The following is an 11,031-nucleotide window of genomic DNA, read 5'->3' on the forward strand; positions in this document are numbered from 1 at the left end:
AGCAGGGTGTTGCTACCAAAGATCTGTCGAGTCAGTTCTTTGAGCAGGTTTATTCAGATCCGGTGGTAGCCCCCCCTGGGTGACAGGCCAGGGTCTGGTGTGGTTTTTTAGACACCTGGCCGTATCCCCTTAAAGTTATATTTTTCTTCTGATTCCAAGCCTTGAGCTCTGCCCTAGGCTTGGGCTTCCTAGCCCAGCCCTTAACAGGTAAGTTTTTTTAGGGTATGCAGCTCCGGCCCTTGGCCGAAGGGGATAATGTCACTGACAGCCGTCAAGACGTCCTTTGGGGCAACTCCCATGGCTATGGTAGAGTTGGTACTTAGTGCTCGCCGTGGTTTTCTGGCATGCACTCCCCTCAGCATGGTGGCGTGGATATACCATTCCCCATAGCGACCCCTAGAGGACGCAGTTCGAAGTTGCATCCTCTAGTTTCCTTGCCATCCTGCGGACGCAAGCTTCAGATGAGGAAGCGAATGACGTGTTATCCCTTTTATACTGTGATCGCGCAGGGTAATGACGTCGTAGGCTGTCGCCGGCCAATGTTATTGTCGTTTTTAGATGTATGCTTCAGACACCGGTCACGCTGAAGGCATTCCCCATAGCGACCCCTAGAGGACGCAGTGTCTTGTTCCCTTCTCAGGGAACCATGGTTACATACGTAAACTGAGACGTTTTCCACCAAAGATCTAACATGGTTATAGGAATAAGCATAATATTTCTGAAACATACTCAACGTGGCTTATAATAGGTCTTCTTTAAACATGATTATTCATTTGCTAATAATTAAACACTCACAGAGCTTTTCTGCAGTTGATCACGGCTGGTACCAGTCTTCTTCTTCCCTCATCTGATGTGTTGTATTTCTTGAGGTCCAGCTCATCCAGCGGCTCCTCTGACATCTGAAGCATGTAGGTGATTGTTGAGCAGTGAGCAGGTTCTTCATTCACTCCTTCTCTCTCTCCCTCTATGATGTAGAGCTGTGTGTAGATGCTGTTCAGGAGGCTTTCATTCTCCTGGAGTTTCAGTCCCTCAAATAATCTCTCATACTTGCTCCTCATGATGGTTTTGTGCTGCTCTTTGACTCTCAGTAGTTCATCATTCACTGATCGGGTGCATCTATTCAGGGACGCCCTAATGGGGGTGAAGCTACTGGTCGGACAAGAGGCCGAGGGTCTAAACTGTGAGCGCGAGACTCCATCCACTCTGCTGAAACAACAACAACAAAACAAGAAGACAATATAATTATGGAAAAAGCTCAAGCTTGTCTTCAAGCTGACATCACAGGTTCTGTTAGTCAATAATTTTACTTATATCCAGTGTTTCCCGGTAATGGCTAATCTTTTTTGCCCCTTTCATAATGAACTAAAAATATTTTTGGGTCAAAGACGAGATGTCACCATTTTGGTGTCCGCATAAAATTAAGTTTACAAAGATGATCAATATATAGATAGATACATATAATATATGCTTGTGTTTGTACATGTACATGTTTGCAAATATGCATGTACTCTGTTTAATATCTATATACATAATGAAGGTCATTTGAGGTTATTCTGGATGGAATTGAATTAGGACACATGTTCTCTCCCTGGATGTATATAGTTATTTATTTTTTTATTTTTTATATACATTTTATTATACGTTTTAAGTTTACAAAAGTAATTTTATATAAATAAAAATACATGTTAAATGCAAGTAAAGGGTCTACTTTCATATTTCAAATAACTTTGGTGAAAATAAAATGTCAAAATATGGGGGAAATAATTTTCCAAAATGAATAATTGTCATTCAGTGTAATGGTCCGGACTTTGATTTTACCATTACATCTTTAAATAAACATATAGAATACCAACTTAAAAATACATTGGTTGTCTTGGCATTTTCAAATAAGTGTTGGCTCTGTTATGTTTAAAGGACTATGTCTTATTGTTTTTTTAAAGTTATGAAATAACCAGGGGACTTTTGTCCCCAAAATGCAGTTTGTCAGAGGTCATTCGGTGTAACAGGAACAAGAAGCCATTCTGAAATCATATACAATCTGATAGTCATACAGCAGTCTGTGACATCATCAAATGGCTCCTGAAAGACCGTGTGGTGCTGCAGAAAAGTGAATTTATTGCTCTTAAATATTTGATAATGCCACCTTTTCATGGTGTGGTGTCCAAAGTTAGAAAAACACATTATTCAGTGAAATGCCAAAAAACACTTTTATTGTTAGATTTTTTTGAAGAATAAGTAGATGTAAATAATTGTGATTAATTTTACTGGCTAAGAACAGTTTTTGAAATAGGTGGCCAGTTGATTGGCAGCAATATAAGCTGAAGTAGAAGGTTCATCATTTAAGTCAAGTCAAGTCGAGCTTTATTGTCATTCTGCTACATGTGTGGACATACAGTGGAACAAAATGTCGTGTCTCACAGGACCATGGTGCTACATAAATAAACATACATATAAATATACAACACTAGACGTAAGAACAATTTTTAGACCTACATAGCTAACTTTCTGAAGCGGTAATCTAACTATACATATACTATAAATAGTTGACTATACATACACATATCCTAAGATAGACTATACAAGTACTTTATATAATAACTGTACATGATATTATGCAAAAGAGGTATTTAAAGAGCAGGTCATATGTTTTTTTTAAAGTCTCCTAATATTGTGTTGGAGTCCCCTACAACAGGTTTAAATGCATCTAAGGTAAAAAAAAACACTGTAATTTTCCCAGAATATACATTTATACATAGAGTCATTTGTCCATGATTTCGAAACGGTTTGTTCGATTCAGTTCTGAGCGAAATGTCTGTACCTTAGGAAATAGTGGATTAAAAGCTAATTATCAGAACTATTTCAGTAAAACAGTAATATTGTGCTTTACCTGGAAACCTAAAGCTGCACTAGGTATACATCACATATTAGCACAAAAAAAAAATATATATATATTTTGAGCACTCAGTTGAAAATGTACACAACGTATCAATCGTACTTACAGGTTGTGGTTTGGAGACGCTTGTTGGTCCAAATAAAGAAGATTAGAAGCCAACGAATATAAAAGGCAAGATTAGAGAAGCAGTCCTCGGTAAAATGAAGAGCACAACAAAAGGTTTGAATTGTATTGCTGTGGTATCGTGGAACACAGCATCTTCTTGACACAGAGAGTGTTCGTATTTCGTGGGTAGGCGGGGATTATGCTAATGTGTTACCCAGTGACATGGCTCGGTAACAGGCAAAAGATTCGAAAATATAACGACTCGTTAAGGCGATTCTGAGTCGACTCTTTCTTTTGAGAGACAATATCTTTATTTATCATGCACTTTTTTGATTGTGCATATAGAGAGAAAAGAGTGTGTTTTTCTACATGTGGTTTGTCCAGCCCGCTCACCTGTGTGTAGCACACTTAGAGTTGCACAATGTTTTCCTTGAAATGTGGAGTGTTTATAAGAAAGTATCTGGTGCGTATAGAGAGGAAACAGTGTGTTTTTCTACATGTGGTTTGTCCAGCCCGCTCACCTGTGTATAGCACACTCAGAATTGCACATTATTCTTGAGGTTTTCAACAGTTTTCATGTGGTGCATGTGGTGTGGGGTGGGGTGTGGTGTGGTGGGATGGGGGAGAGAGGATCCTGGTTGCTAGGAGCTAGGGTTGTGGATGCTGACTCTCTCCACAGTCGAGCTGTCGATGGTCAGTGGGGGGTGGTCAACAGAGTTTCTCCTGAAGTCCATCACAACCGCCTTTGTCTTACTCACATTGAGAGACAGGCTTCATCATTGTTGCTGATGAGACCTACCACAGTTGTGATTGGCACTTAGCACTTAGCAGTGCAGTCGTGGGTCAGCAGCGTGAAGAGCAGCAGACTGAGCACACAGCCTTGTGGGGCACCTGTGCTCAGTGTGGTAGTGCTGGAGGTTTTGTGGCCAACACGGACTGACTGAGGTCTTCCGGTTAGAATGTCCAGGATCCAGGATTTAGGGTAATGCTTTTGTCATTCAGTGTAATAGAAATTCTCTGTTACAACACAATGTCATCCATCACACTGAATGACAGTATCACTGTTAAAATAACAATTTCAGCATCTTATTCATATTACAAATATGAACAAGGGCATCAAATCTGAGATATAGATTCAACACAGCACTTCTGAGGGATTCAACCAAACTGGAGGAGTTTAAAATGACACTCGCCAACAAATTTAAAGTTCTGCGAGAACAAATGGAAGAAGATGATGAAGAGGAAACAGTAGACAAGAAATGGAAGACGGTGAATGAGGCAATGAAGAAAACCTGCCAAGAAGTCTTGGGCCCACTAAAATACAATCACAATGAGTGGATCTCAGAAGACTCAATGAAAAAAATAGAACATAGAAAAGAGAAGAAAGCAGAAATAAACAACAGCCGCACACGTGCAGAGAAAGCCAAGGCACAGGAACAATATACACAAGCAAACAAGAGTGTCAGGAAAAGTATAAAAGCAGATAAAAAGAACTATGTAGAGACCCAAGTAGCAGAAGCAGAAGAAGCAGCCAGAAATACAATCATGAAAGACTTGATTGAACTATATGGGTATTCAAGGGCAGGCTTTAAGATGGTTTAGATCCTACCTGTCCGATAAATTCCACATTGTTTATTTAAACGGGGAGTCATCTCAATTATCACCAGTAAAGTATGGAGTGCCACAAGGATATGTCCTAGGTCCTCTGCTATTTTCAATATATACGTTACCCCTTGGTAATATTATTAAAAAATACGGAATTAGTTTCCATTGTTATGCTGATGATACTCAACTATATATCTCAACAAGACCAGCTTAAACTTCTAAATTATCTAAGCTAACAGAGTGTATTAAAAATGTAAATGATTGGATGAACAATAATTTTCTCCTATTAAATTCGGATAAGACAGAGATAAGCATTCAAATAATGCATCTCATAATCTTGTACTGCAGTTATATCTGATCAAATGCACATTATTATTCTTTAGTTTGGGTTGAACAAATCATTTTTGCTTGGTTGGAACAGCAGCTATGCTAATTATGTCTCTATTTGTTTATTTGTTTCTGCCACGGGATTGACATCAGGGATTTAATTACACAAGCTTCAATCTGGATCCAGCCCTTACAAAGACCTGAGATGACCAAACACCTGAGAAGAGATGATGCAAACCCCTTCAGAGGACCTCAGATGATGCCAACCCTGAAACAACATAAACTACCAAATTTTGCTACAATTTTGATTGCAACATATAATCAGTGGCGTTAATAGTGTTCATCGTCTGTTTTATTACGTCATTAACTGAATTTTACCGTACATTTCTGCCATATGTACATCAATTTGACACAGTCACCACTGACAAGCTTCTACTAAATATATTGTAGAAACTTAATTTTCTGTAAAGCTGCTTTGCAACGATTTGTATCTTGAAAAGCGCTATACAAATAAACTTGAACTGAATTGAATTGAACTTGTATGCAACCACTAGAACGTTTTGTAAACCAGAAAGACCAGGAAAACAGATAAATGATGATGAAGGACAGAAGAGAAGATGGGCTGAACACTTTGAGGAGCTGTTTAACAGGCCAGCCCCACAGGACCCACCAGATATCCAACCAGCAGATAGAGATTTGCCAATAGACTGTAGTGCACCAACAAAGGAAGAAATCTGTAAAGCCATTAAGAAATCGAAAAGCGGTAAGGCAGTAGGACCCGACAGTATTCCAGCAGAGGCATTAAAGGCTGACACAGAGACTACAGTAGAGATGCTCCATCCCCTTTTTAAGAAGATCTGGGAAGAAGAACAAGTACCCACAGAATGGAGAGAGGGTCATCTCATTAAGATACCAAAGAAAGGCAACTTGAGCTCCTGTTCTAACTATAGAGGGATTACACTACTATCCATCCCAGGGAAGGTTTTTAACAGGATTCTACAGAAAAGGATGAAGGACGTTGTCGACCCCCAGCTACGAGACCAACAGGCTGGCTTTCGCAAAGATAGATCATGCACGGACCAGATCGCAACTCTGCGCATCATCCTGGATCAGTCTCTCGAGTGGAACTCATCCCTGTACGTCAATTTTATTGACTTCGAGAAAGTGTTCGGACAGGGCATCACTTTGGAGGCTGCTTAGACATTACGGGGTGCAGGAGAAAATCACTAACATCATCAGAAACTCTTACGAGGGACTGACTTGTAGAGTGGTCCACAGCAGTCAGATATATTTATGTAAAAATGAAACGATATACTTATTCTGACCTGTACTTATTAAAATACAAAAAAAGAATATGTGATCATAGTAAATTTTATTATATTTTAAATGACATTCACTTCCTCACAAAAACTTCTTGCTGACAAATGGGTAAAACCTAGTGGTTTAAAGGACCAAGCAAAGTAAAAATAAAAAAATTAAAGTTAATTGGTATTTGAGGGCTGCACTGTAATGCTTAAATCTAGTCTTTTATAATGGCATCAAATGATTCATGTTTAAAATATGCTTAACAATATTTTTTGGTATATAAATATTGTTACACTGCCGTTAGTGGGCATCTTCTGTAAATCATACTAAAAAATGCATTATAGTCATTATTTTTTGTTCGGAAAAATATAAAGTTAAACAGGACACATTCTAATGTATGTGGAAAAAACTAAATTTAAAGCTGTATTACACTTATTTTTTTAGTGCTTGAAACACCCTTTTCGTCTTTGACCCTTTTACATTTCTCATAATAACATAAATGGTCTCTAAAGCTGTGCTATTTTGTGCTATTGTTTTTGTTGTTCATGCATTGAAAAACAAACTAAAATCTGAAAATCGTATACAGGTACCAAAAGGTATACAGTCTGATGTTCTGCATTTCAGAGTGAAGCACAGCACTAATATTCATTTACACATGCATTTCATTTCTCTGTGTTTTTAACACTCATATTAATTGTCTCCTAGATTCACTAGATCAGTTAAACCACCACAAACATTTATCCTCACCTGGGGTCAGAGGTCACTGGTTCATTTCTGAAATTAGGAGGATCATCCATTGATTTGTCACTCTTCAGAGACACACGGCTGGGGTCTGCAGATGAAGATCTCTGACTCCAGATACTGACAAAACACACAGAAATCATTCTTCCTTTAGTTGTGTCTGCTGTTTCATTTATTATAAGTCTGTCTCTAACGACGGTTTCACACCGTCAGTGTTTTTAATGAGTAACTGAGTCACTGCTGATTGTGATTCCTCTGATCACGTCATGTTACGAGCTTTTGTTTATGATAGTCAGCAAACCCTGCTGTCTCTCCTACACACACACACACACACTCAAACACACACACTCTCAATTTAATATATAGTGTAGTGTAGATTGTATGACAAATGTGCTTCAACAAACTATACATAGGCTACTTTAAATAATCTTAACATGATTTTGTAATGACCACCAGCATATTCTGTCTGCCACACACACTCACCATTTAACCATAAACATGTGAAACCATACGTGACCCTGGAGCACAAAACCAGTCTGAAGTCGCTGGGGTATATTTTTAGGAATAGCCAAAAAAACATTGTATGGGTCAAAATTATCGATTTTTCTTTTATGCCAAAAATCATTAGGATATTAAGTAAAGATCATGTTCCATGAAGATATTTTGTAAATTTCCTACCGTAAATATATCAAAACTTCACTTGATTAGTAATATGCATTGCTAAAAACTTAATTTGGACAACTTTAAAGATGATTTTCTCAATATTTAGATTTTTTTGCACCCTCAGATTCCAGATTTTCAAATAGTTGTATCTCAGCCAAATATTGTCCGATCCTAACAAACCATACATCAATAGAAAGCTTATTTATTCAGCCTTCAGATGATGTATACATCTCAATTTCGAGAAATTGACCCTCATGACTGGTTTTGTGCTCCAGGGTCACATATAACATGCAGTGTAGTGTAGATTATATGATAACATTAGTCTTCAACTTAAGATATACTTTTGGTTTAAATCATTTAAACAAGCTTGTGGCTTTTTCAACTCTTGTGTGTTTCTGATTTCTTTGTTTTACACGGTGCTGAAAAACATACGAAGACTGTGAAACACAGTAGACTTCAATTTTATGTTTTTAATAATATGTTTCTACTACTGGATTAATTTCTCACCTGGGGTCAGAGGTCACTGGATCAACACTGAAGATTGACAAATCCATGGGCCTTCCTCTTAAATTCAGAGACACACAGCTGGGATCAGCAGATGAAGATCTCTCACCACTCTCTCTGTTCTCCATAATGACAAACTGACTTCAGTCCTGAATATGGAAACTGTAACCTCAGGAGGATCCAAAAGCAAGGCTTTATTAAAAGTGTGGTCAGACAGGCAGGGGCAAAACACCAGCAAACAGTAATATCCAAGGCACAGGCAAAAGGATAATCCAATACACAGGCAATAGTCAGGGCAGGCAGCAAACAAACAATGAAGAAGCAAGGAAACAGTCCAGGGTCAGAAACAAGGAACAAGGAGAACACGGGAACACTACAGGCTTAACAGTCATCAGCGGTGTGAGAGTTGGTGTGTCTCAATCAGCTCCCTTGTTCAGTAGTCAGGGCACTGATCAGGGAGGCAGCCATTTTAAGGGCTGTCTCAATCGCGAAACCCTTCCAGTGAACTGGAACATTCGCTCCCTGAAAAATCCCACAATGCACCGCAAAAACTAGGGAGCAATGCTGCTTACTATGCTCCCTTACCGGAAATAACGTCACATTCTGAAGCGTGAAACAAACCACACGAGCCAACTCGATTTATATAATGACGTGCAATAGAAGATTTGAAAAGACAAACCGTTTTTTTAGTATATTTCAACAAACACACATCGCTAGACAGGAATTGAACACATCTAATTAACATTTATAATCAATATTCGGCTGAAATGTTGTAAGAACATATAACAGAACAATGTGTTTAAAAAGAATAAAAAATATAATAAAAATTAGATTGGTCCTGCCTGTTGTTTATTAATTCCAGTGATGACGTTCTACTATGTTGTCCGTTGACGTTGTACGTAATCATGTCACTGGAATTCAAGTGATCACTGTCCCAACGTGCAGTGAGTCAGGGAACTTACCAGTGACCGAATTCATGAACACGATCTACTGATTCACGAGCTAGGGAGCTGATTGAGACACACCCTGTGTGTGTGTGCCATTCTTATAGTGTCTGACTGATGAGGTGCTGATGAGTCCGGGCAAAGCATTATGGGAGTCTTGGGTGAATAGTAAAAGTCATGGATGGAGTGCCCTCTGGTGGAGATCATGGGTACTCCAGTGAAAAATTGTGACAGAAGAACAAATGACACATAATATTGTGATTATGATTCCAGTGAAAACAAAGCTTAATGCTACACACACAATGACATTCAAGAGAATGTGGAGCTTCAGACGTTAAGCTGCAGCAGTTTGTGGAGGATCCTTTTCTTCTGATGTTCATAAAGTGATGGTTTACTGACTGCAGTGGAAGAACTGCACAAAGGCCAGATCTGAACCCACTGAACCCCTTTGAGATGAACAGAGATCCAGAGCTCATGACCATCAGCAGAATCTGAACTCACTGACGCTTTTGTGTCTTACTGAACATTTCACTTCACCAGCAAGAGAAGGGTTGATGTGTTTCTGCTGCTGTAACGTGACGTCACTGACAGCTTCTCTGCGCACAAATCAACTAACTGATGACGACATCTGATGATGATTATTTTCACGACTGATCTTTAATTGCTGAAGCGCTGGTAAAAAAAAAAAAAACCTGAAATCTGAGACATCTTTGTCAAATATTTAATAGTTGCTCTTCCTCCACAACGAGTTTTAATGTATTCATTCATTTTTCCAGCACATTTTATTTTTTAAAGTGAAAAAAGTGCCGTGCCTCTTATTTGCATATTATATTCATCAGTCTATAGATAAATCAAGCAGCTTCTATGAGGCAGCAATCATTATTCTTGATATCAAACCATAAACATGGCTTCTCAGATTAGACATTTTTGGCCAGTAAATAATTATACATGAAAATGCTGAAATATGGCAGAAATATTTCACAGAGCTTAGATTGATGTCAGCAGCAGCTGATAATGAAGATGTGAAGAGAATTCATTCTGAATCAGTGCTGATGATTCCTGCTTCATTTCATCGCTTGTCATGCAATGATTGTCATGTAATCATGAAACTGAACTCACAGCATATAGAGATTCATATGTCATGATTCAGCACAGTATCATAACTGGAGAGAGACTGAGTGAGAGAGAAAGACAAACTGGCCGATATTTCATACTGGAAATAGTGATGTTCGGTTCTTGAACGAATCGTTCTTTTGAGCCGGTTCACAAATCGAACTGAATCGAACGGGTTGATGACGCAGGACGCACAGCCGAAGTAGCACATCCAACTAAAAAAGAACCGATTGAGCCGGTCCAACCAGCTGTCGCAGTTTGCCGAGAGTTACCGAGGACTCAACAAGAACCGAATGAGCCGTGGCGAAGTTTGCCGAGGATTCTGATGAGTTGACGATACTGTGCAAGCCTGAGGCACGTACTGGAAATATGCTTGTTATGACTGTTATTAATTTACATTTTATTAAAACCTGCAAAAACCTTTCTGTCGAGTGATGTAAATTAATTTTACAAAAGTTTATTGTGCATGCATATTATATTTAAAGTTGCTTAAGCGAAATCAAGGAGTTTATAAGACTGGTTTATTTTTTTATTATTATTATTATTATTATTAATAATTTTTTTTTTTTTTAATTTATACTGTAGACATGTAGAACATATCTGCGTTTGTGCATCAATGTCTGTAATGTGTGCTGTAGGTGTGAAACTTTTAGGAATCTTATCCAAGTTGTAGGCTAGTCAATCGTATCTGACAAAGGATCCGCGAATGAAACTATATGGTAATAATCAGCAATATGCTTTCACACAAATAACTTTATTTTTGAATGTTTCAATATGTGTTGACACAAATGACTTATTTGAATTTTTCATTGATACAACATGGCACTGAGT

General features: G+C 38.3%; 1 protein-coding gene across 1 annotated transcript in view; it reads right to left on the reverse strand.

The window, feature by feature from the left end:
• Nucleotides 1-924, reverse strand: part of LOC107724126 (ribonuclease inhibitor-like) — a 7,433-nt gene extending 6,509 nt beyond the window's left edge. Inside the window, exon 1 of the mRNA XM_016532926.1 lies at nucleotides 796-924. Within this exon, the coding sequence (XP_016388412.1) occupies nucleotides 796-908 (113 nt within the window). The 5' untranslated portion in view covers nucleotides 909-924. The remainder of the gene's footprint in view (nucleotides 1-795) is intronic.
• Between the last annotated feature and the right edge of the window lie 10,107 nt (nucleotides 925-11,031).

Source organism: Sinocyclocheilus rhinocerous, unplaced genomic scaffold, assembly GCF_001515625.1.
Source record: "Sinocyclocheilus rhinocerous isolate Xijiao unplaced genomic scaffold, SAMN03320098_v1.1 scaffold1929, whole genome shotgun sequence".
Lineage (NCBI taxonomy): Eukaryota > Metazoa > Chordata > Actinopteri > Cypriniformes > Cyprinidae > Sinocyclocheilus > Sinocyclocheilus rhinocerous.